The 25,935-nt window shown below is 39.6% G+C and overlaps 1 protein-coding gene across 2 annotated transcripts in view; it reads left to right on the top strand.

Moving 5' to 3' along the window:
• The window catches only part of DISC1 (DISC1 scaffold protein), a 211,521-nt gene that overhangs the window by 33,989 nt on the left and 151,597 nt on the right, over nt 1-25,935 (top strand). For both annotated transcript variants that reach the window (XR_008436078.1, XM_053972179.1), the window contains exon 3: nt 1,455-1,524. Coding sequence is in view for 1 of the 2 variants with exons in the window: in XM_053972179.1 (XP_053828154.1) it covers nt 1,455-1,524 (70 nt within the window). In the remaining variant the exon portion in view is untranslated. The remainder of the gene's footprint in view (nt 1-1,454; nt 1,525-25,935) is intronic.

The raw sequence follows: 25,935 nt of genomic DNA, 5'->3' as shown, positions 1-25,935 counted from the left end.
TCAGGCGTAAAACACAGGAAATAATTTATGGTGAGGGTTCAGAGCTCCTCCCTTTAGTACTATTCGCATTCCTCACTAGCCTCAGCAAAAGATTGGAGTTTCAGGAAGTGAAAACCAAAATAAAGTAAAGTACAGAAGAAATGGGAATGTATGCAGTGTTTTTTGTTTGTTTTTCTTCTGGAGCATCCTGTAGGGTATTAATCAAATATTTTTGGATACTCTCCTGACTTTATAGTTTGTTTCTTACCAGTCCACTTTCACATGCCATATTTAGAGGGAAATCCTGAATTTAAAGGTTTGTGTGTTGATTGTTTAATTTATGTGTTGATAACTGAGTGTTCTATTGAGTTGTTGACTGGCTGTACCTGTTTTTCTGTATGCAACTTAGAGTTTAAATATGAGGATTAAATATGGAAGAGCTTCAGAGAGAAGGGAAATGTTTTTTAAGATTTCTTAAGATGTCTAAAGCATTTTCAGGCTTTGGACTTTGAGAATATACACTACTTCTTTCTCCAGGCCCACCTTTTTCAGGGCTGATAGTTTGGTACAGGTCATGCATAAATTTAATAAGAACCACATTCCAGTCTTGTAACTGCAGCTGTGTTAGGCTGTGTCATGGCAGTGAGGAAAGGACTAAACCTACCTTCTAACCAATATCTTTTAACAGCAAAAACTTGTACAGGCCTTACGAAATTTTAGTAAATTTAGAACTTTGGTCCAGACTCTTGATGTTAACAAAGAGAAGCATTAACTTTTGAAATAAAACTTGATTATGGTAAGTTTCTTTTGGAATGTGAGAGAGTATTTTGTGTGTGATTTAGATATTCTTGGTGTTCTGCTTTTTTTCCTCATCTAGCATTTGCATTGCAAAAATGCAAATATCAACATTATGTAGATGAACCTAAACTGTGTTTTAAGAAAACTTTTTGGCTGCATGTTAACACTCATTTCTGACCTATAACATCAGTATACCTGTTCCAAAGTACTCATACTGCATCTCTATTTACAGAATAAAATGTGGTTTGCATATGGAAATTTTATATTTGTTCTCTGCAAAACTCAGGTAAAAAATTGTTAAAATGACCTAGGGAACACAGTGTTGAGTACAGTGTGATCAGAAGTAGATATCATGCTGACAGAATCCTCTAATAGTTGTACTTTCATTTATTGAAAGGGTGAAAAATATCCTACGATCGCACGATCTCCTTTGCTTTTCAAGAAATACCATTTGTTGTTCTCTGTGTGTGTTTGGACTAAAGCCATGCTTGGCTCAATAGCTGCAGTTCAGCTGGCTTCCAAATAGGTCTGTCTACTTGACAAATACTGGGCTTAACTATCAAAATATGGCCATTGTAGTGATGTAGTAATCCATTAAATTTATATTGTGTCGAAGTTAATAGTCTATGTATTTTTAAATGCAGCTTCTTCTTAACTAACTTTTTTTCTTTGCATAGTTAAAATCCCTGATCTTACGGCTTCAGAGGCTTCAGGAAAAAGCAGTAGAGGAAGATGACTATGATAGAGGTGAGAATTGCTCCTCCCTACTCCCCACTGGATCATGCTGCTTTTTTTTCTTTCCTTCTTCCTGTATTAGTTTTATTTTATATTTCCTACATAGCAGTGACTAGGTGTGGAAAACTAGTTCAATGAAGTGTATTGCTTATTCTGTCATATGGCAGGAAACAAATTAAAGTAGGTCAGCAGCAGGTAGCAACAGTTTTTATATACTTGAGCCTCATCACCATGTGGGAAGGTTGAAGTCCAAATACCCACCATCTGGATCAGCTGTTTTGAAGCACCATGACTGAAAAAAATGCAGAAATTAGTGGAAGCTTCAAGGCACTGGCTGCTGACAGAGTGAGATTTGCTGCTTGCCACATTTAGTCATGGCACTACAACAGGGCTCGTAGAAATAAGGTCAGCAGCTATTACAGAAGTGAATGATACTGTCCTGTGGGATTAAGTTGATGTCCACTGAGTTCAGTCAAAATCAGCTAGAGAATATGGTGCTGATACAACTGCTGGCAGATATCTGTCTTTGTATAATCCTTTTTCTTTCAAATGCCTTGGCGCTTCTGATAAGTTTTGTATGTGTGCACATTAGTAATTAGAGCATCTATGAACATATGTTGGGTTTCTTACTGCTTCTTGTTGTGGTAGTCTGTGTTCAGGTACTCATATTTTGATAATCTTGAGGTTCTAAAGTAAATTCTTCCTGCTAGGTCTATATTCACTTGGAAGAATCTGCAAGCATTTCAGTGGAATCTGCATGGTTACTTCAGAGTAAGTGTGGAAAAAGACAGCTCCTTTCTCCCCACTTTAATACTCTAAGCTTTTGGGAATGGGGCAGTGGTCAGACTTGTGGTTTGCCTCTCCAAATGAACATGTAATGCTTTGCAGTTGTACCATGACTCTGTTTTCCTGCCCCCAAAGATGTCCCCAGGATGAAAATCTAGTGTCTAGGGGATAGGTGTGTAGCACTTTGGTAAGAGTGGTTCTGTTGGCCTCTTAAAGGCCTGTGTGTAGGAGAAGAATCTGCTACTGCCACAAGTCATTCTTTTAGTGTGGCATCTCCTAACAAGGAAAACCTTTAGGTGTGTTAAAATCTGAGGATGTTGTAGATATTTATGGGTTTAGTCTCTGTCAAATAGACGTTAGACATTAATATGTGTGCTTTACATGTGTAACACTCATAACTCTTCTTTTTTAAGTGCCTGTGGGTTGAGCTCAGAGTTGGAGACTTCCCACCAGCTGTGTACTCGGTGTACCTGGTTACCACAGATTCCAGCTGAGATTCTCTAGCCAGTCAGCCAGTCTGACAGCAGTGTTTCAGTGTATCAGGTGTGACATCTCCATGTGATGCCATATAGTTGTTGACCATAGGGAAAAATGATGACTTGTGTTGAGTCTCGCACAGAAAGCTCTTATGTAGTTTTCCTGGGCACTAGTCTTGTATCCTTAAAGCAGGACTAGTTGCCTGTTGTCCATCACTTCCTCCTTCTACCCTTTTCAGTTCCACCCTAGTTATCAAGCAGGGTTAGCACATGTCGTTAGCACAGAGGGTGGGTTCATTAATTCTCCTCAGATAAGTGGTCTGGCTGAAATGTTATTTCACCAGGTGTTGTGGGCACAGAGAGAAAAAGTGATAAGGAGAATCCACAGGTGGGATTGCTGATTTCTGTGCTAAGTCTGGCATAAACAGACAGAAAACATTTGTTCTGGTATGGGACTGGATGCTGAGGTGCTTGAGAGACTTTAACTTGAGTTCTTCCATCCCTTTGAAAACTAGACACTGTTGTTCTCAGAAAATGACATGCTTCATGCATGCATGCAACCAGGCATCCTGAATTTTATCAATTCCTAGCTTTTGAGTCCTTGACTTGTTTTCTGTCTTACTGGTCTTTGTTCTATTTCTGATACAACTATCAACTGGGTTGTTTGTTTTTTTCTTTTTTTTTTTTGTGACTACTTTTCATTATTTTCACGGAAGCTGAACTGGCTCCCTTAGTTTTCCTTTTCTTAAACACAGGTAGTGTATCTCCAAGACAAGACTTGCATGGAGAAGGTGCAGTGCTGCAAGGAGAAATCAGATCTGTGACCTTCCTTCCTCACCTTGCAGTGGCAAAGCTTTCCACCTTTGCTTTTAGAGCTATGTTGCTGCTCCTGGTGGAGAACAAACTCTTCCCTGGTGTGAAGTTTGAGAGCTTGTTAAATAGCTTACAGATTGGCCCAGTACCAATTTCTGTTCAAGTGAAATCTGTAATTAGCCTTCTTTAAAGGGATCTTATTGTCAAATATTGCTAGCAGAGAATGGAATTGCTAAATGTGCAGAGCTGTGATGTGGGGCATAAATGGTGGTGTGTTATCAGGGAGTGCGAGAAATGAACCTGGTGCGTGGGGAAGGCTGAGGGCATTTTAACTGTAATGCTAGAGAGAAAATTACTCATCCTGTAATCTGGGGAGTGACTATGAGTATAGAGTGAGTCCTCTGCTAAGAGCAGAACTGTTTTGAATCAGAGATGATGGTAGTGTTGTGTGTGGTGACAACACAGGTCTTGGTCATTTGGAAGTGCTTCAGGGGAAGGATAGACCTAGTGTGATGAGAATAGCTGTCAAATGCCCTGGACATGGAAGAGGTGAGTGGAGGGGAGGGAGAGCGGGGGGAGGAAGGGGTATGTGTGGCTAGACTCCCAAGGGAAAAATTAAATTGCTAATAAATACATTATCATGTGTAACTACTGCTTTGGTGCTGTCTTCTCTCCTGCTTCAGCCATAGTCAAGATCTTAACTCCAGAGATTTTCTGACTCCAGCTCTTTAAGAGTCATCTAGTCTTGAGGGAAGGGCTCTTGGTGGAAGGGGGATGTGTTAGCACTTAAAACTCCTCTAAGTGCTCAGAGCTGATTTCTGCTATCTGACACTGCAAATGTCACAGCTTAAGGAAAGACAAGCATCACAGGTTTGACATTGTTGATTTCCTGCTCTACAGAGCTTTTTGAAAGCTCCTGTAGTTAAAGGTAATCATTGAAACTGAATTACAAGTAAAGTAGTGTCCCTACAGGGAGGGAAAAGGGATGCACCGTGTTTTCAGTTGTGGCAACAAGACTAGGAAATTACACAGAAATTAAGGCAAGCTTATCCCCTTACAAAGCCATGGACAAATACCTTGTTGCAAACAGCTCAGGAATAAGGATAAATTTGTTTTTCTGCCTTGCAGAAACACAGGAGAAAAGCATGCTGCTTGAGCTGTTAGAGAACATGGTGTCTTCCAGGTTAACGTTAATGCATTAGCATTTATTTCCTGAATGAGGGAAGATTTTTTTAAGGGCAGCCACAATGCTCCATTGTTGTTTAAGAGGCAAGGGAATGCCTGTTTAGGTCTTTATTTCTTCCTAGTTTTTCCTTTATTTAAGTGAATCTATTTGCTTTGTCTTCCTCCTCCCCTTGAGCTTGAGAGGTGCACAGCAGAAATGATTCTTGCTAGTGCTTGGTTATGTGTGCTTTGCCTTCTGAAAGACCTGCCTTGCCGTGGTTAGGGTGTTGGTGTAGAGGAGTTTCAGTCAGGCATTCAGATAAGTACATTTTTCCTACGCTTTCTGGCAGTGCTGAGTGTGTAGGGTGGGGGATGTGTTTGTTCCGAGAGTGTTGGGGGCTGCTGGGGGTGGAGGCCACCCACATGTCCCCCATGCCACAGTGCTGTCAAACCTGCAGGTGTTCTCTCTTCATGCTGTAGCTGTCATGGGTTGTTTCAAATGCAGATATTCCTCGGCTGTGAAATGGTTGTGTGAAATGCATATTCAGTGAGACAAATATCCTCAGTCCCAGTATAATTTTAAAGAGGAACCCTTGGGATGTTATGTGTTTTATTGCTCTTGCTGTTTTTAGGTGCTGAAATATTGGGAAAGAAATTATTTTTTTTCCCCTGTATTTACTTGTGGTCTCCTCTTGATGGCCACATTACTGTATATTTTCAAAGCAGGTACTGTAACATGGGAATATAAGCATTTTGCCTTGCATAGCATATAGGAAAAATTGGTCTGTTCTCCAAGGATCACTTAGAGTGGCTCATTCATGATGGAGCTTGACAGCTCCAAGGTTAAACACACTGCTGAATATAGGAGGAAAAAAAAAAAGACTGTATATTTTGTGTCTGTGGGAGTTGTGCTTGCAGTGGGAGCAAGTGCATTTTGCTCACTACAGATCTATTGCCCAAACATTTGAAAACCTTTTTCCTGTTCTTTGCTGCTTGAGCTTCTCAGCCTTGCCTGGTGCAAGAGACAAGTGGATTGGTAACTGTCAGGTCTGAATCTTGCTGCTGAACTCCACTACTGGCTCACATGCCATCTTGTTACTGAGTGAAAAGTTTCTGCAGAACTAGTGATTCTTTTAAATGATGATAATTATTTTTTTAAAAAAATTTTTCTTTGCAGCTGCATTGCTTGCAACTGGTCGGGAATGCTAATTCCCCCATGCAATTCAGAGTTAGGGTTCTTCAGTGAAGGTCATTGAGCAGATCAGAGCAACTCCTCATCAGTGTAACTTGACAGAAAGAACACATCAACATTTATGCCTGTGGTGGCAAAATCTATCCTATCTCAGCAATAAGGAGTCATGCTGTATACACATTTAATGTCAAGTAAGCCTTCCGTTGTTTTTGGTGAGCTCTCAAAGGATCAGCTGTGTGAATTGGTGAACTGCCATGGACTTGTGCACTGTGTGCTCTGCAAAAAAAAAAATAGTGTTTTTTCTTTGTTTTTTGCTCTTTGCTTGTGTTCTTTAAGACCCCTTAATATCAGTTGTCTTTTCCATATCTCAGGATCTGCAGGGCATCAAGGACACCCTATGTTGTGTGTAGGAGTTTGAGTAATTTTGCACATTTTCCCTTAATCACAAGAATAGGAAGGGAAAGGAAAGACTTTGTAGCCGTTAGTCTCCTGTAGGTCTACAGTATAAGAGGTACTGTTGCTCACTTGAACCAACTATTTGTTTTAAGGCAGCTGCAGAGAGAGTAAATGTGGGAGAATCATGTTCAGTAATGCTTGGGTTGGAAATGTTAAGTGGCACTCAGAGGAAGGCCTTTGCCACTTCTTACAGTGGTACTTGCAAATACTAAATTTTGCAAAAACTCTCAACACCTGGCCAGATGCGTAGCTGTTTGGTCTTTACAAGTTTCTTTTTGCAGTTTAAACTGGAGCAGTATTTTTCCCAATTTGAAGTACTATTTCTAATCATAACTCTTAAACATTTGAACTAATTTGATATTCAAGCAGGTGGGTGGTGTGTTGTTCTTTTTGTTGTCTTTTTTGTTTGTTTTTTAATTTCTTGGAAGAACTGTTTGTAGATGAGGGTTGGATAGAATCTCTGCTTTACTGTGCTTCCATAATTTTGAACTAAACGGCTTGCTTGACAGATGGCTCCTATAAAAGGACACAGAAACGAAGACAACTTGGCTTCTTTCTGAGGAAGGACAGGGAATTTGAGAGAAGCTGCATCTGGAAATAACTCTCAAAGAACACATTAGTTTGGATTGGACTTGTTTCAGTGTGGCATGTACCTTTGGAAGTTGAATCTTCAAACCCAGATGTATGTTTAGTGAAGCTCTCTAGCTGAGGCTGCTGACTAAATTAAAAAGCGGTGAATGCGGGAGGAGCAGAGCTGCTGTGACACAGGAGGACTTACTGCAAGATTGTAACTTGCAGTTGCAGGCCACTGACTTGTCAATGGGCTTGGGGTGGATGGAACAAATAGGGCTTTCTGTTGTGCCATGCTGTCAGAGCCTTGTTTCATCACAAGCTTGTAGAAGCTTCCTGAAATCTGTGGGTAAGTCTTCTAGGTTTCATTTTTCATTTTTATAACTTTCCTGTAAAGCTATTAAGAGGATGGGGGTGGGGGAGGAAGAGCTTGTATAAATTCTCAAACCCAAATCTTTGTTACATGGCTCTTGTTTATCTTGTCTTACTCTGATAAATTCAAATAACTTCCCCAAAAGAGTTTGGAGGGTTAAGGATAGTAAATGTTTATGTGAAGTATACATTATACTTAATTTACCTTGCAACAAAACAGAGTCTTGCACCTCTACCGTCTTGTCCGTGTTCCTCTAAGATAGCAGACTCAAATGAAAACCAGAAGTCTTTTTGCACATACCCATTTTTTTGTTTGGTGCTAGTTGAAAGTGTGGACCAAAATGCTGTTGTTCAAATGCTTCATCTTGGCTTCTGTCCACAAGCAGCAGTAACAACATTACTGATTATTTTAATGCAATTTGTGTTAGGCCTATCCAATTGCTGTTGTTTGGTTTGGTTTTATTTAATTGCAAAACTGAGCAGGAGTCAGAATTTAAAGGTATGAATTTCCTTATCTCGCTGTCAGGAAGACAACTGGAAAACCTTTTTTTTAATACTAAAATAGTAGTGACCAATGCTTATGAGAGGGAGGTCTGCTATGCATTTCTGGGTACATTGACTTCTTGTTTTTAGTCATTACACGAGAAACACCTGCATCTTCAGGTTCTTGAAATTCTTTTGATGTGAATCCTTATTTTAGACCAGTTGTTCTGTTTCACATCAATGAGCGTCTTGGAGGTAGAACCAACTCTTGCTGTTGGTCTAGATATGCTCCTCATTGAAAATGCAGTTGTGTTTTCTGTATCTCTAATTCCTTAGCTGATATTGTAGCGGAAACTGCTGTAGTCATGCAGAATCGTGCTTAAACATGCAGCCTAAATATTTTTAGGAAGTGGTAGTATTTTATGGGAATTTGCTGTGCTCTTGTATTTTAATCTTGGCCAGAGTGAAGAGGTTCAGCTACGTCTTGTGTTTCTGGAGACTGCTTGACAAGAGGGAAATTGCTGAAGTTTTGGCATACAGAGTGCTTGGAAGCTTTCTCTGCTCCTGGCCATCTGCTGTCTAAAACTGACACTGTTGGCCACCCTCCTAGGGCAGTTGGGCTGTTTCTCAGTCCACGATACAGCCAAGCTGTTCCCGTACAGCCTGGCTAGTCTTTCACAAACAAACAAGCAATGACAAAAATATGAACAAAATAAGCAATTATGGGTAATTTAAGATCTTACTTGCTGAATTGCTGTTTGAAGCATTGGGTTCTAATGTAAGTGGGGAGAAGTGTTGATGTGCTATCTGGACAGTACCCACTGAGTGAATGACGTGGCTCTCCTGATACCCAGCCAGCCCATATGCTTACTTTGCACTTGAAAACAAATTTTATATTCAGGACAGACTTATCTTTCCCTAGCTCTTTAGAAATATTAACTCCAGATAAGAAAACTATGTTTCATTTGCAATATGACCACTGGAGACAGCATGGCTATTAATTCAACCAACAACTAGAAATTGATTTTGTTGCCCTTGTCTTATACTTTGGATATAAAAATTCTAAGGGAAGGGGGACACCTGCTCTTTTCAATTGTTATCTGCTTAATAAATGACTGAACATGGGGCAGAAAGTTCTACTTGTCATGATAATGCAATTTCTTTGTGAATTTGGATTAAAAGGGTGACTACCATTTGAAAGCAAACATGAAAATCTTTCAGTGTGAGTCTTCTGTGGGGAAATGATAATGCTCTTTGCTGATTCTTGAATGGTGTCTGGTCAAATTCCTTAACAGGATGTTTTTATTGGAGATCTCTACAGCCCTTCCATTGCTTTCTAAACTCCCCTGCAAAGTAGGATTGCCTCAAGTCAATTATCTTCTGCTTTATCTTCAGATTTCCCTCCTCTCCTCCATGTCCACCTATCTAGGCCAAACTGCTCATGCCAGGGTATGTTCATAGTTCTGCAGATGTGTCTGTGCTCTCTGATGCTTCACTGCCCTGCCTTTGGTATATGCAAGCTTGTGTGTGTTTCTTTCTTATCATTAGCCTGTGGAAGGTAAAAGTAGCAAATATGGTGTTTCATGGAGATTTTTAGTGCTCTTAGGACAGTGATAAGTTTGTGATGGTAAGTATTAATGAGAACAGCCAAGTGGGGAAATTTCAAATTCCTAGCATTCTTATACAGTAGCATGTGTTGGACAGAGACAGTGAGGCCATAGGAAATGCTAACTGTGGGAGCATCCAAACTGGTATCAGGTAATGTGAGTTTTAAACTTGCTTATCAGTTTAATACCAGTCAGGATTCCTGTGACTGGGACATCTTTGTGCTCATTGAAGTTTTTTTGTAAAGTGTGAAAAAAAGTAGATGAAATTAGTAAGTTGAATTGGCTTGATGTTTGGCAAAGTTGGAAACAAAGCAAGGTGAGGTGCTGTGATTCAGAGGCTTAATTCCAACACGATGTTGGAACCACATACAAATAAAGGTGTACAGCCTTTCTTGCTTAGATCACAGCAGAGCGTACTATTGATCTCATTTATTGTGGGTGTTCATTTGTGTGTGCCTCTGGCACTACCATGTGCCCCTGTATGCTTCCCTGCTAATGACTCCCTGGAGAAATAATATCTTGGAGAAAAGGCTTTAACCCTGGAGTTTCTAGAAGCTCTCCAGAGGCCATTCAGCTTCTTGAGAAACTCAGGGGAAGTACAGAACAAAACCCATTTGGGTTTATATGTGCTGTGTGCTGTTGCCTTGCACCAGTGTCAGGGAGTGTGTTAAATATTGAAGCATTCAGGATACTGGTCTCAAGAATAAGACCTGCTTAGAAATGAGTGGGTTTTTATCTGATGTATTTTTGTCATGAGGTACTGTACCTAAAATGTTTCTATGCTGTCCTAATATCCAACCCTAGACTTGGAATAGGTTGTTCTGAGACCAGGAATTGCAATGTCTTAATTTCAGACATTTCAGCTTCTGCCTCTTGCCTGAAGAAACTTTCAAGGGTCATGGTACAAAGGGGTACTAACTGATGTGTTCTGCAAAGCTCATGTACTTGAGTTATACTGGATGAGAACACACAGGAGACATCTCGAATTGGACCGGAGTAACGATATCACTTCACTACTTATGCACTCTTGAACAAATGTGTTTTGTAAGATTTTTGTCTAACTCTAGGATTTCAGTTGTGCAAAATATGTGGGAAATTTTTCTTTGTTTTCTTCCTTTTGTGTTGTGAGGCAAAAGAGATTAGTCATTAGCTATGGGTACGGGTGTTGGCCTTCTGGAGTTAAATACACTCATTCTCAGTGGAGGATTTTGCAGGGCCATGGATTCCAGACAAGGTTTGTTGCAGGGAAATATCTTTAGGAGTCTGACCATAATCAGACAAGCTTTTAGACACACAAGTATGGAAGAGCTTTCATACCTGAAAGTTTGTATTACTGTTCTAAATTAACTAGTTGCCCTGGCTGACTAGTTAGTGGAACAAGCCTTGTGCTGCCTGTTTTGTGGTGCTGTGATAAATGTGTTATAGGCAATAGTGTGGTGCTGTGATGTGTGTGAGGGGAAAAGGCAGTTCTGTCTTTGCTTTACAAATCAGTAGACTCCATGCTTGCCTTTGAAACTTCACAGTGAGAATATGATACTTGCTTCTCTAAAACTGTCAGTTTGGTACTTTGTAGCAGCTGGTAATTGATAATGTCAAGTACATTACCAGTTTTACCTGCTTCATTAAATCTGAATAACCAAGAGAACATGTAGATAACTACAATCACTATATAGGAAGGATTTCTTTTTATGAAAAATAAATACTGATCACTTATTAGAAAATTGGAAATTCAAAAGCAAGTAGTTTGGAATTTCCCATTGTGTGTACCAATAGCAGTAAAACAAATATTGCTGGAATAAAAAGTATTTTTAGAAAATTCTGGAGGAACTTGGCTATAAAAAGATCTTCTGAAAGCACAGGTGGAAAAGCTGGTGTCACTAAATGGTGTGGCTTTTTTTTTTTTTTTTTTTCAGCTTTAGTTTTCCTTATAGAGGTGAAGATCAGCCATGCAGTCACACCAGTGATCTGTCGCTTCTAGAGTTGTGCATAATTTGAAATGAATAATGGCATTAAAAAAAAGACATATAAATAGGGTTGTGATTATCAGCCCAGTTCTGGAACTTAATTCTACTTTATCTGTTTTTGAAGCAATTTTTTTTTTAGTCCTAAGAGTTTTATAGTTTTAAAGTGGAATGTATGTTTAAAACTCCCTCAAGCAATACAACCTCTAAGTGAATTTTTCTTTTGTTATCAAATGAGTATGAAATGCCCTTATGTATTTTTCATTTTTTGCAAATAAAGCATATGATGTAATGGGATGACTTTTGGCTGCACCTCTGCACTGGGCTGAAGCTGGGCTCTTTTCAGTCTGAATCCTGAGTGACAGAAAGAACTTTCTAATTGGGAATAATTTGAAATTAAATGGCTCTCTTAATTATGAGTACATAGGAATGTAGACAGAAAAGGTTACTGCTGTACCCCATAAAACAGTGCAAAGCCTACTAGTAGGTTTATTGCTGAAAAGTCCTCATCTACCAAATACCACTCAAGGGGAACTGATTTCTCAGTCCTTAATTTGAGCAAGAGTCAAACTGGTGAACTGGAAGCAGAAAGCTCAATAGCCCATTAGTAGTTCTGCTGAGTTCTTGTGTTTACAGGTTTGAGAAAGTAGCCCTGGTGACTTAAAGAAGCTACACTGACTCTGACCTCCTTCAAACATGTACAAGCAGTTACCTGCTGCTCTGTATTCACAGGACAAATACCATGCTTTGTTGCCCATGTTCATAGAGAATCTGCTGTCCTGGCCTTTCTAAGAACAAACAAAAGGAATAAAACAAAAATCTCAGCTCTTTTAAGTACACAGCTGTAATTAAAATAAAACTCAAATTCATATTGAAGTGCAGGGGTGTTGGTTTGAAATATTTTAATTACTACCATTATGTGGTGGAGAAAACACTTTTGAGCAAGAGCTGAAATAGCCCCCCAGGCTTTAACAGCTGGTTATTCTGGTGCTGTCTAATAATAATGAAAATAGTGAAGAGTTCTGAACAAAGAGGTTCTGGACAGGCTATGTCACTTGCCTTGTGGAACCTAGGGTAGGAAGACTCAACATGTGTATGTAAAAAACACAGAACAATTCATAATGTTGTGTAAAATGACAAGATCTTCCAAGGAAAGAAGTGCTGAAGATACTGAGGAGGATAAAAAGAATTATTTGGGGAAAAAAAATCCAAAGTAGAATTAAAATTTAATTCTGTTTCAGAGCAATGTGCCTGCAGAAGCACTGCTACTAGATTGGTTTTCTGATATAATTATTCTGCCATCACAAATCTGTTCATGTCTGCATGTAGAGAGGTCTGAGTTTTGTGTAGTTTTATATTTCCTGTTTCAGGTGTTTATTTCCTCACCTGTAATTCCCAGGACTTATTATATTATACCTAGGATGCTGTTATTTCATTTAAATGGCTCTTACTTTTGTTTTTTTTTTGGAACATTTTTGAAAACAGTCATGATGTTCCAGGTAAGAAGGAGGAGAGAAATTTGGCAGAGAAACAAATAATCTTTACTCCCCATGTCATGCAGTGTTGCCACTTTGCTTGTAACAAACTTGTTTTGTACTTGTTCATTTAGAAATACTCTTCTTGGGGTCTCTTTCTGGCAAAAGGGCTGTCCAACAGCTCTTTGCTTACTGCCTTAACCTTGCCAGGGCTCCTACTGTGCAAATTCAGCCCCAGCAGATGCTATTTAGAAATAAAACCAACCTAAGAAAGGAGAAGTCAGTGCTAGAGGATATCTTAATATCTGAGTATCTTAACCCTTTGTTTAGCCAATAAGCTATTTAAAGAGTCATGTTAAGTACAAAAACAAATCATGGTTTGTTAAGCTTCCAAAGGAAAATTTGGGAAACTGGATGAAATGACCAGGAATGCCTGAACTGAACAAGATATATTTTTGCTTCTTATAACAGAATTTATTTCTCACTTTTTTTTTACTTTTATGCTAATTATCCTGTTTAATAACAGCGGAGGAAGAAGGTGAATATGATGACAGTGCAAGTGATGTGGCATCAGGGAAAACTTCTGTAGAATTTTTTTTAGAAACAAAGGCTTTTGATCATTGGTGAAGTTCAGTAACTGGGATATAATGTAGGAGATAAGGCAGTTGTACAGTGGGAAGTATTCAATAGGAGTTTTTTTTTTAAAGAATAACATTAGAATTTTACTTTCTTTGAAATTTTATGCAAATACTTTGTTGCATTTTTTGTTATACTCTTTTGTGTATTTGACACCTTGCCTATCGAACCTGATTTTACCTTCTGCCTAAAGGTGTTTAAAAAAGTTATTTCTGGAAAGTTTTTTTTTGAAAGTTGGCATGAAGGGATTTTGTCTGAGAGTTTATTTCTAAATGTTCATAATTGGATAATTGCATTAAATATAAGACATAGCAGCCTGGTAATTCCTGGAGCTTGCTGAAATAGGTCTGTAGGATTTCGCAGCACCAGAGGTGGGTGCAGTATTGCAGAGGCTGGCAGGCTGCCCTGTAGGCTTTTCTCTCCATCTCGTGAAGTGTTGAAACATCCGGTTGTCACTGCTGCAGGCAGGATCATGTGCTGAATGGACCCTGGTCTCATCTAGTCTGGCAATTCTTGTCACTTGAAGATTGTTTTGGTTTCTTCTGCTGGTGTAATATGCCCATGTTTTGTTGTATGTACTTATTGTGCTGGCAAAGGTATAAGGTAGCATCTGTAAACTTTTCTTTTTAGCCCTTTATAAAGCAATTTTTTTCCCCTGCAACTTAAGCTCATGTAAGCACTTCAGCCTGTACAGATTCTTTATATTTAGGTTCTGGATCCATAAGCTTTCACCTCTTCAGATAGGAAACAGCTGGCCAAGGGCAAATTTTATTTACACAGTATGCATCTATTTGATGAAGCTTTCAAGTAAACAAATAACTGCTTCCAGAATGGGGATGCTGGGTGGTATTCTCCAGAATATTGTTTTCTGTCAATGCAGTTACAGGTAAAGCATCTGCACATTGAGGGGCATTCATCCAATAGGCTAATTTTCATTAGCCTAAAAATACTTTAAAATTATATTTTCTGTCTCTTACTGAGAAGCTGGTTTTTTTTTTACTGCAACTGCTTGCAGCTTAAAATTCTGATGCTGCCATCATTTATTGTGCTTGTCATTGAAGAAACCATTGTGGGTTTCTAAGGTCTTGATAGTGTTGTTATTGAGTATATTTGAATAACTACTTGAATTTGACACAGTTAGGAAACCTGCCAGAGGGTAAAACAAACATCACTCCCATTCTTGCATGTGGCAGCTGAAGTGGCAGTGAAGAAGTCTGAAGAATGCCACCTTGTCCCTTTGCCAGCTTCCAGCCTTCTCTTCCCTGTGGAAGTGAAAATCTATGAAAGGAGATACATGTTACTGTGTTACACTGGATTTTTTTCTTTTTAATGGAGCAATGATAATGCTTTGAACACGGGATACCTGGCTTCAGATACCTGTTACTGTATCCCTTACAGTACTTACTGACAGGATGGCCTCATTCTGTTCTTACTGGTGATTTAATTTCCCTTATCTCATTCTGGAAACATTCAGGTAGTTAATGTTTATTGTGTGTCTTAGGGACAGAGTTGCAGCTGTCTCTGGTTGACTTTCTTTTTCTTCAACAGAATGTTATTTCTTTTTGTTTTTAAATTAAAGCTTGCTTAGGATGCAGGCAATTTTTAGTTCTATTCAACTAGTATCTGGAAAGTCTAATAAGACCTAACCTGCTTTGCAGTAAATATGGAAACCCAGTGCTTACAATCATGGCACTGATTGCATGATTATTTTATTTTTGCTTGTTGTAGAGTTGACTCTAAAATATTTCTACCACTCTTCCCAGTAACTGCCAAATTTCTTCCAAACTTGTCTTGATGATACAGGATCTGAATCTTAAGCAATAGTGCTGAATTTTAAATCTTTTGTTAGTAATGGAAGATGAGAATAAACTGAGTTGTGTATGAATTGAGTGGTAGAGGGACATAGTGAGATGAGGAGAGCCTGAGCATCTTCCTTTCCCTTCTCTTCCATCATTGCCCAGTACTACTCCAGGCTTCCCTGGGTGACAAGGGTCATGTGTCTATGTAGGCTGGGTTTTTGATCACTTAGCCTTAGGATTTCAGCTCCAGCATTAAAGTGGCTTGATGCTAATTTCTGTATTTGTATATGTTAATTTTATATTTTACAGCATACTGTGATGTTACAAATTATTAAGTGCTGCTTTTTTAAGAAGAAGAAAAAGGTTTTGATAAGACAGGAATAAGGAGCTAAAAGAAAGAAAACACCCAAACCCACAACAGATTTCCTTTTTTGCTTTGTTTTGTTGTAGTCTACATAATCATATTTGCTTTTTGCTATTTTAACTTTAGACAAGCTATTTCAGTCTGCTTCAGGTGAGCTGTCCATAAAATGGGTGTATCATAACTTGCCATACTACAGTTCTTTGAGTTCTAATTAAATACTCCAAATCCCACTGACCTCCAGTCATGAAATGAGAATAATGTTATTTTGTCATGTATTGGGAAAAAATGAAGTACTTGAACTATTTTTTTTCCTCTATGATGTAGATTACAACAGAGTTATTTTCTGTAGTAGCCATTATTGGATGGAGTGACCTTTTCCAATTTAGACACTGATGTAGTGGAAGGGACATTTTTCCACTTGACCTTTATGCAATGTGTCAGCTTTTCCTGTAGTGCCAAATGAGTTGCAATTGACAGATTTGATGGAACACTAACTTGATAGGAGCTTATTGTTTGGAAGCAGTTATGTGTGGAAATGTGGAGCTGCTAGTAAATAACATGATAAAAGTAATTTGCATGTCTTTTATCACTAAGGAGCATCTTGCTTAGAAATGACTGCTGCCTAAATTGAAATTTGAATGCTGGTTAACTGAGATTCCAGTAAACCTTATCAAACAGTGATATTTCAGAGTAAAATCTATTGGCTTATCTTTTTATTTTGGCATTGCTTTGTAACCAAATAATAATGGTTTTCTGTATTTTAATCTTGCTATTTGTTTTATAAACAGAAAAGAGGAACAAAAGATAAACCATTTTCAGTGTCTGACAAGGAAACCATGTCTTTCAAGAGGCTGGCCACACATGTGTGTATGTGTGTAATAGCTTTCTTGGTTATTTATTAATATATTAGAAAAATAATGGCCAGATATAATTTGGGAAGAGAGAAGTTCTGGTTGTGGGGAGGAGCTGGGACCTATAAAGCACACTCTAGAGTGAGGGTGGTGGATAACATAAAGGGAACCATAAAAGGAGAACCAAACCATCCTGCCCCACTGCTCCAGCTAGGAAGTGCAGATGCCAGCTGCTCTTCACATCCGTTAAAATAAAGTAGGGAGAAGATTGTGTTTGTTGAAGAGAAACTTAAAAGCAAAGACCAAAAGTCAGTTATTTTAGGTGTCTTGTTCTAATCCAGTGTCTCTTTCTGCTCTGGTGGAAGGCTCTTATACTTCCTGTAAATAAAATAATTCCACCTCCAAAATGAATAAGTTCTACTGGAGCTTAGGATCTACCTGAGACTACCTAAATAATGAATGATTTTGGCTTTTTAAAACCATTGAGCAGCAGGACTGAGGAAAGAGCAACAAATGCCATCTGTCTGATCTTTAACACAGTTCTTCTTAAGCTGTCTGTTGAGGTAAAGTAAAAAGAATCTGAATGGGTGTGGGAGGGGAAAGCAGCTCAGGTCTCTTCTGTTGGATTTGCAGGAGATATTTGGAAGCGGAAAAAAATTAAGTGTTTATAGAGGTTGCTGTTAACAACAGACACATTAACATATTATTTGTTACGTCAAAGATTATCTGTTCAAACAATTCCAATAGCATGGAATGCTGCTGGACAGAGTCAAGGTGGAAGGCTGGATAGAAATGTTTATTTTGCTGTGGTAAAACAGGTTGTGTGGGTGAACTGGCGTAGAGTGAAATTCATAACGAGATTCACTAGTGTAGCAATGCTTTTTGATTGTAACTCACAAAGTAAAGATTAGTTAATGTGAAGCTGTATGATAATAAAAACTAATTTTTTGCAAAGTTTTCTTTTGTAGCTAGTGCATGCCACAAAAGATAGCAGGTTTTAATGCATTTACTTTACGTGCTCCAGGGGCTGGAAGCAGAACCTGCATCTGGTGTGCTGTAGTTCTGGGGTCTACAACAGGATCACACTTGAAATATGTTCTATCTTTTGTACGTGGATTCCTATAAAAATGACAGATCTCTCATTCTTTCTGGAGCACCTGCTTTTCTGAACCCCTTTTGGAGAGCATGGCAACATCCAAATCCCTCTCCCCAAGCTCCATTTCCAGCTGTGTATCCATCAGACTCCCACTTTGCTCCTCTTTCCCCTTCCCACCTGGCTCTGTCAACACAGACAGTGCTCTGGCAGCTTTCATTTCCTGCCTCTGGAGGTTCTTCTGAACAGAAGGAGATGCTGCTGGGGGCAGTGACACTTCATGGGCACAGGCTGTGTAAGGCAGTGAGCCTGTATGTAAAATTTTCAAGTCTTGTGGCTTGAAGTGTGAGGACCAGTGAAGGTACCTTGGCACTGCTGCATTCCACTCAGGTTGGGCATTTGAGAGGCTCTTCTGTGGATCTGCATGCTGGAGGAGGTTGGATTTCTTGTGGTGGCTGTCATTGGGTGGTCACTGCTGTTGTCTCATTCGTAAATGCTTTGCTGAAGGGTACCAAAATAGAGTTAAAGAGCTGTGGAACTTCCTTAGAGAGCCTTTGTTCTTCCCCCTGCTGACTTCCTCTTGTGCAGCTCTACCCTCTGTCCAGCATGCTTGAGGAGTAGTTCTTACACCTAAAACACTTCCAGGAGCTCAGAGCCAGGATGAAAGGAATATTGTAGATGTAAAAAGTTGAAGTGCCTATGAGAAAGGAAGGAAAGTGGGGAATAATGATTTAAAAAACCAAAAAAACTCACCAGGATCCCATTTGTTAAAACAGGAAAGATGATGGGCTTCATCTGCTTTTGAAATGAGAAGATTAAGAGGTGACTCCAGTGGGTGAGAGTCTTTTAGATGGAATAGTCTGCAAAGCTCAAATTATGAAAAGATTAATACAAGGTTTCTTATGCAAGGAGCAGTTCAGATTGTGTAATTATACCTATCTTTTTTTCTGAAGATCTCACATAGGTGTTAATTAAGCCTAATGAGGCCCCTATGGAGCAATTGTTGGTATCTGTGTTTTTACAGACAGAGGACCTAGAAGCTGAAGGAAATAAGGTTATTGGTAATGCAACACTGTAGAATTGGTGTTCACGGGAGAGTACCCAGTGTGACTTGAAGCCACCTGGCACAGGCATGGCAGTACCAACCCATTCCATGAAACCATGCCAGATGTTTTTGCTTTGCCTTAAAATGTAGGTATGTATAGATGCATAAAAAGAAACTGTAGACTAAGAAAAATTACTATTTCTAGATGAGCCCTCTTCACTGTGCCTACAACTACTCCTTTTTATTTTGGTATGCTATGCTTGTAGTTTGCAGGTTCCTGTGATATTTTGGTTAGCATCCAGTGTTTTGTGAGGCTTATGAGAATCAGCAATAAGGAAAATATACCTATGTTGCTGAGGTTTTGTATGCTAATTCCTTTCATGTGTTCATGTAAATCTTTTCAATGCAGAGCAGACAATATTGTTTTGTCAGCTTCCCATAAGGAAATCAAACAACTCTAATTGTTGCTTTCCTTCCTGTAATACTCCTGAGCTGTTGATAATTGCACAAAAGAATTCTAAAAAAGTACTGGTGGATGGATGAGGATGGGTAAATAGAGAATTCTGAGATATTCCTACACTGCTTTGTTTTTAGAATGTTGGATTTCTTAAGCAAATCATCTAAGCCTTTCATCATCTTCTGACCCTACCTCACATAGTATGGGGTGGTTGCCTGCCTTGTATTTAGTTGTTCTATTCTTTTTCCCTGGTGGTGGAATTTGGGGAGCTCCAAGACTAATCTTGACAAAATTGCTGCCTTTGTTGTTTCTGGAAGCCTCTGTATCAGGCTGAACGTGGTGGTGGCATTGACTGTCCCAATGCCATGATGTGTTGGTAGAGATCTGTTTCAGGGAGGTCATGTCTCTGAGTCATCAGCTCAACAAAACACAAGTAATTTTTACAGTAAGAACCTGCTTAAGCTAATAAGAAGCTGCCAACATGAAATATGGCTTGATAGCTGAGGAAATGCCTCCTCTGAGGTTCTTGCAGTGAGATGTGGCTTTGATCCAGTTCAGCCTGAGACTCTGTTTCTTCAGTGAAGTTCACTTTGTGCAGTGCTCTGAGCCCCACAAACTTTCTGGGTTTTTTACAGAATTTGGTGACATTTTGGGAATGCCAGGAATGTTTTCAAATTCAGGATCAATAGGGCAAAGTATGCTTGAGGTGAATTTGCATAGGGAAAAATAATAGAAAAGGGTATGCAGCTTTTACATTTGGGTTTTTTTTTTTTTTTTTGGCCTTCCAAAGGAAGTTGCAGGATCCAACTACAGTTCCACTGCCCCAAATTATTTAAATTGTTTTGTGTTTATGCTTTGGTACCACAAACAGACATGGGAAAGCAATATTGAAGATGGTAGGTAGGAAATAGACAAGAGCTCAGTACTTGTATATGTAAGCTAAATAAACTGTAGGTGCAAGTCAGATAGCTAAAAATTGTATTTTTTATCTGTTTTTGGAAAATAAAATACTAGAGAAGCAAGATGCTAGCTGGAAGATGTGGGAAGGGAAGAGGATCAAGGGGCAGAAACAATGAGGAGAGAAGCTGGGGTGTAAGGGTACCTGTGGATTGCTGAGAGGGAATTGATTAATAAAGCCAAGTTCAAATGGAAAGGCAGGAAACCAGTCACCAAATACTGACAGTCAGCAGCTATTCTGTGTTTAAATGGTTTTCTTTGCCATTGGATTCTGATTCCTGGAGCAATAATTTCCTGGTAGAAATTATTGGATCTGACTAGATACAAGGCAGAAATTTTTTACAAAGAGTGTGCTTGAAACACTGGAACAGGTTGTGCAGAGAGGTGATGGATGGATTTATGCCCCATCTCCGGCAACATTCAAGGTCAGGCTGGATGGGGCTCTGAGCAGCCTGATCTAGTTGAAGATATCCCTCATTATTGCAGTTGGGTTGGACTAGATGACCTTAATAATCCATTTTTTGTTTTGACAGTCAGAATAGTCTGAGTACAAATGACAAATGTTGTCAATCATGCTCTCTTATTGCTTGATTTCTTTGGATATGGCCTTTACTGTATAAAGCAGAACAGTGTAACTTCTGTGTGCTAGAACAGTGATGGATGGTAGAAATTGGAAAAGTGGCTAGGCCAAACTAAGTTAGCATCTTTCATTTGCTATTTTTATACTTTCCTTTATTTTTTAAAATAGTTTTAAAACAGTTTTCGGTTTTACATCTACTGGTGCAGAGTGCTTAGGGAAGGCTATGAGCTCAATTTGATGGTAAAGTTTTAGTTCTTGAAGAGCACTGGGAATAAGGAAGAAACAACGAAATTAGATTTATATATTTCAGATTATGTAGACTATTAAATGTGTGAATGGGGACCTGGAATACAAGCAAACATTGAGCAGTATTGTGGGAGCTCAAGAAGGAGAATGCAGGGAACAAGAGAGGCAGAAAAAAGATTGCTTTAACCTAAAGTAAAATTCTGGCATCCAGGTACTCATCCATAATGAATGGATGTACTGTTTTCAGCTCTGTTACCACAAAAAGTTTATTTTCTCTCTCTCCCCTTTTGTTTCTAGAAGCCTCAAGTTTCCTTGTAGAGTTCCTCACTGCAGTTTTCAGAGCAATTGCTTTGGGGCTGCATGCATGCATTTATATTCTCTTTATAGTTCTCTTTGTGTAATATTCAATCAATAAGAAATAGTACTTTATACCTTTTCATCAGCATGCCTTGACACAGAAGGGAGATAACGTTGCCTAATTGCATTTTGTTTTGATGGTGTTGATCTGTAGCTGGTGGCTTAAGCAGAATTGCAAGCTGATTTCTTCCCCTACTGTAGTCCTTGGGAAACAGCACAATTTAATATACACCACACTTCAAAATCTGTGCTGTTTTCTTTCAAACTTCAACTGAAAGCAGCTCTACATCTACTCATTGGTGTTCCTTACCCTTAGGCTTTTTGCTGCTTTGTTCTGCATATTTGCAACATGGCTTTTAAAAGTATGAAGATAAACCTTTGTGGAACACTGCTTATGTTGTCTATGTTACTTTGTGGCTTCTCTCACAAAAAAAAAAAAATCTTTTAAACAGTATGCTTTAGGATGGTGTTCTCAATATATTCATGTTAGGCAATAATAAAGGATCCTTTTCTTTGTTTGACAGCTGAGACAAAGCACTTTAGATTCACAATATGTGCTTAAATAGAGCTTGGTATGAAAACATCCCAACAAAATCTGACTGTCTCTTGTTACAAAATCCTTGATATAAAAGCCCAGATATAGACAATCCCGTATCAAAATTTCTTTCTGGAATATTTAGAACTTTATAAAAATGACAGGTATCTCACAATATAATGCAATTAGTTGTAGAGCACTGCACAGTTTACTGTTAATTGAGTCACCTGTTTTCTAATCAGTCCATGGCATTTATTCAGAGGCAGTGAAGATAGATGGATGTTGGCTTAGAGCTTCCTGGAGCAGGGAAAAGGACATGGTGAACTGGGATTGAATCTCCTGCAGCTGACATTAATATACAGCTGACAGTTCATGTATATGAACTGCACTGATTGGAAATACCCACCAAGCCTTTTCTTCTACCATCTCCATTAAAAGCAGGAGCTGTATTGCCAGCCAAGGAGCTTTGCTTGGATCTCTGTGAGCCTCCTTGTCTTGCAAGATCTCTTTCAGAATACAATTTTATTCACAATAGTTGTCTGTGCTGTTGTGCTGCATAGCCTGACATTTTTAAAGATACAGATTTGACCTGGAGTCAGCGGTACATGTTTTTCTTCATTTCTCTAAAATCTTATATCTAGTGACTGTCAGCACTGCTTGCAATACTGTCAGCACTGCTTGCAGAATAATGTTGCTATCAAATAAAGTGCACAAGCAATCAGCTTTTTTCCTCTTTTAGTGTATCTTTTGATGTTATTGTAAATTATTTTTATTGTGAAGTCGTATTGGAAATGTAAGGATCTTGGTTTCATTGGAAACTTTGTGAAAGTCTGTGAAAAGCAAACAGTCAGTGGGGCACTGTTTAATTTGTATTGTGAACTGGCTAAAGGAGAAATGATGTCTCTCCAACATTCACATGCCTACCTGTGAACTCTTGTGGTGTTTGAAGGAATTTACAAATGCAGCAAATCTGAAGAGAAGAACTGTAGGGGATAGAAACTGTATGGAACTGTACTTTTCATGCAGTTACAAAGATGAATTACTAAGGTTGTCACATACAGAAAACTGCCCACTATTTCACTAATTGTTATGCATGTCAGGCACATTAAAAAATGTGATTACTCTTGCATTTAGAAAATTATGGAAGTAGCTAGTTTATGCTCTAATGTGAAATATTTATCAAGGTCCTAATATTAAAAATGTTGCTATTAAAGATACTGTAAAACCTCAGTGTTGTTCAGAAATGTCAGATTAAGAGAAATGGAGATTAAGCTGCTTCTAGTATGCTGAAATTATTGCCCCTAATTTTCACCAAGAGTGTGGGTCTGATGCACTGTTCTCTCCATTTGCCCCTTTGGCTGTCATTTATTTTGTGGATTGTAAATTTATTGGAGTAGGGTTTCTTCCCCTGCTACCTCCCTTGTCTGAGCCTAGTACAGTTGGAACCTCCATTGGAGGCTCCTCTGTGAGATGCTAGTGGCAAATAATAACTACTTTACTTTCAGGATAGTCCTGTTACAGGAAATGGTATGTTTATCCAAATAGTCCTGATGCCCTTAAACTCAGCCCAGAAATAACAGCTGTGAGGGTAGTTTACCCTACATCATTGCCAGGTGAGGAGAAAGTAGCATGAGAAAGCAATATTTTTCTAACGTTGGCCAAGTAACTAGTGAGATTAATTGTCCGAGTCAGGACTCGGATATTTTCCTCTCGACCCCCAAATTTCCCAGAGGTGTACTGGACAAAGCCCTTCTGGCTTTGTGGCTTCTTGCTTATGTTCCTGCTGATGTTGAAAGTAACTGCACCTATACTCTCACAAAACCCATGGAGTTCTGTGGCTTGTGCCCCTAAATCCTGTTAACTGTTGTTATTGAGAGGCAGAGAACACACCACAGATCTGAGTGACAGTCACACTGCTGCTGTGGAACACTGGTCAAAATTTATGATAAAAATCTGCCCCAAGCTTTGCACTAGTGACTTTCTGGGGAGATAGATTTTCCAGTGTTAACTGGAGCTGTAAGCTGTAGGTGGAAATCTTGGTGGTGTGCTTTGGAGGAAGCATCTGTTAAAATGTCTAAGAATGTAGCTTTTTATTCAATGCTAAATGAATGCTCTTAAATTCAATATAAATTAGAGGAGGGAAATACCTGCCAATGTGTCATGCTTCCTTTTGTAATAACAGCTAAAAAGTGTCTCTTCTTGTATATTTTAAAACTTTCAGACTTCCCAACTCTGCTGCAACATAGGTGTTTGCGGGGATTGCTGGACTCCAGGACGGTTTGGATGGGTGGTGACGAAGGATCTCTGAAGCCCGGTCTTTAGAGCATATGGTTTATTGTAAAGGATGAAGGGCCCTGCTTGGAGTTGCTAGCCGCAACTCATGGCAGGCCTGGGCAGAGCGGGGGGGAGAGAGAGGGAGAGAGAGAGATGGTGCCAGGTGGGTGTCCCAGCAGGAAGATCCGAGAGAGAGAGCGTCCGGTCCCTCGGCCACACCTTATCATGGGGCTTCAAGGTGGGCTGGGACAGGACTTGGGCCAATGGGGTTACAGACATCAGATACTTCAGGGGAGGGTTACAGGTATGGGATGAACCATACATTGGGGGGTGAGACAGGACATTCCATTTGACCTTAGGATCTATCAGAAGGGGGGATTGCTTTCAGCTTGGCTGTATTATTGTTTTCGGGATGCTCAGTAATTAAGGTTTGGTATTTCAAACCTTGTTTTCATCTCGATATCTGTATTCTCTGATTCTTTTGCCAGGCCATCATATTTATAGGGCCTTGCTATTTCATCTTCCCCAACATCTCCCCCGTTCTGATGAACAACTAAGATGTTAGATACTGTCTTACTCATTATGTTCTGCACACACTGAAGTATACAGGGTACTGCTACTAAAACTACAATTATCACTATTAGAATAATCAAACCTACTTTACAGAGTTCCTTTAGCCAGGGTGCAAAGCTCCAACCATCAAACAAATCGTCTAGCCAGGATGGATAGACAGATGGTATCAGAGCCTGAAGACTTGGCTAAAGCAGCCCAGACATTCGTCTTTGGTTGACTTACAGGTAAAGCTTCACTACAAAAACTAAAACAAAAGCAACATGCACACGCGCAAACAATAAAACTTCATTCTTTTCTTGAGCTGTTCCTGGCAGATCACTTTCTCCTGATGATTCTGTGCAGCTCAGGTCTGGGTGCTTGCTTCTTGGTTTGTACTTGTGGAAGTACTGGCTGATGTGAGGGTGTCAGCGGGCTTTGATGTGTGGTAGGGCTTCACGTTCTTTGCTGGGACCCACTTAAGTCCTCCACCTGTGGAAACACATGCAAACCCCTTTCCCCATGTTATAAGATTGTATGGTCCTTCTATTTGTCCTGAATCTAAGTTTTTAATCAAAACTGGGGGGTGCTCTTTTAGTTTTGCTTTTTTGGTGTTCAAAAAGTGTCTGTACATGAGGGGGTCAGGCTCTTCTGCAGAGCTATTTAGAAAAATGTAAACATACAGAGCCTTATTCAGCCTCCTTTGAGGTGCAGCCTGGTCTTCTCCCTCTTTCTGTTGATCTAAAATGCGTTTCAAGGTTTGATGTGTTCTTTCTATTATACCTTGACTAGAAAGAACCTTGTGTTCTTTCTATTATACCTTGGGAGAGTAAGGAATGCCAAATGTATGGCGAACACCCCAGTCATTCAGGAACGCAGCTAATTCTTGTGAAGCATATGAAGGGCCATTATCTGTTTTGATTTCTTGGGGGACACCCAAATAGGAGAAAGCTTGTGAAAAATGCTGGCAGACATGCTTAGCTGTTTCTCCTGTATTTGTCAAAGTGGCTGTCACATTCAACCCTCCCCCTTCTCGTTGCATGGTTTGTGTGCTTGGTTGTAGTCCAGCCCTGCTTGGGTCAGGTGCAGGATGCGGTGGCAGTGGCAGGGACGTGGGGGGAGGAGGCACGGTACCCGGTGGCGATGGAGGCAGGTGAAGGGTGGCTGGAGGCTGCATCTGCGCAGGAGCTGCTGATGGCTGTAGCGCTGGGGTTTCCAGAGGCTGTGCGAGGCGCGCTGCAGTGGGGGCTACTTGTGATGAGGCTGTAGCAGACTCCGGCTGGGCTGGTGGTGTGGGCGGAGACACTTGTAGATGCGGTGATCCC

This window comes from Vidua macroura, chromosome 3, assembly GCF_024509145.1.
Source record: "Vidua macroura isolate BioBank_ID:100142 chromosome 3, ASM2450914v1, whole genome shotgun sequence".
Classification (NCBI taxonomy): domain Eukaryota; kingdom Metazoa; phylum Chordata; class Aves; order Passeriformes; family Viduidae; genus Vidua; species Vidua macroura.
This window is presented reverse-complemented; position numbering and strand designations above follow the sequence as displayed.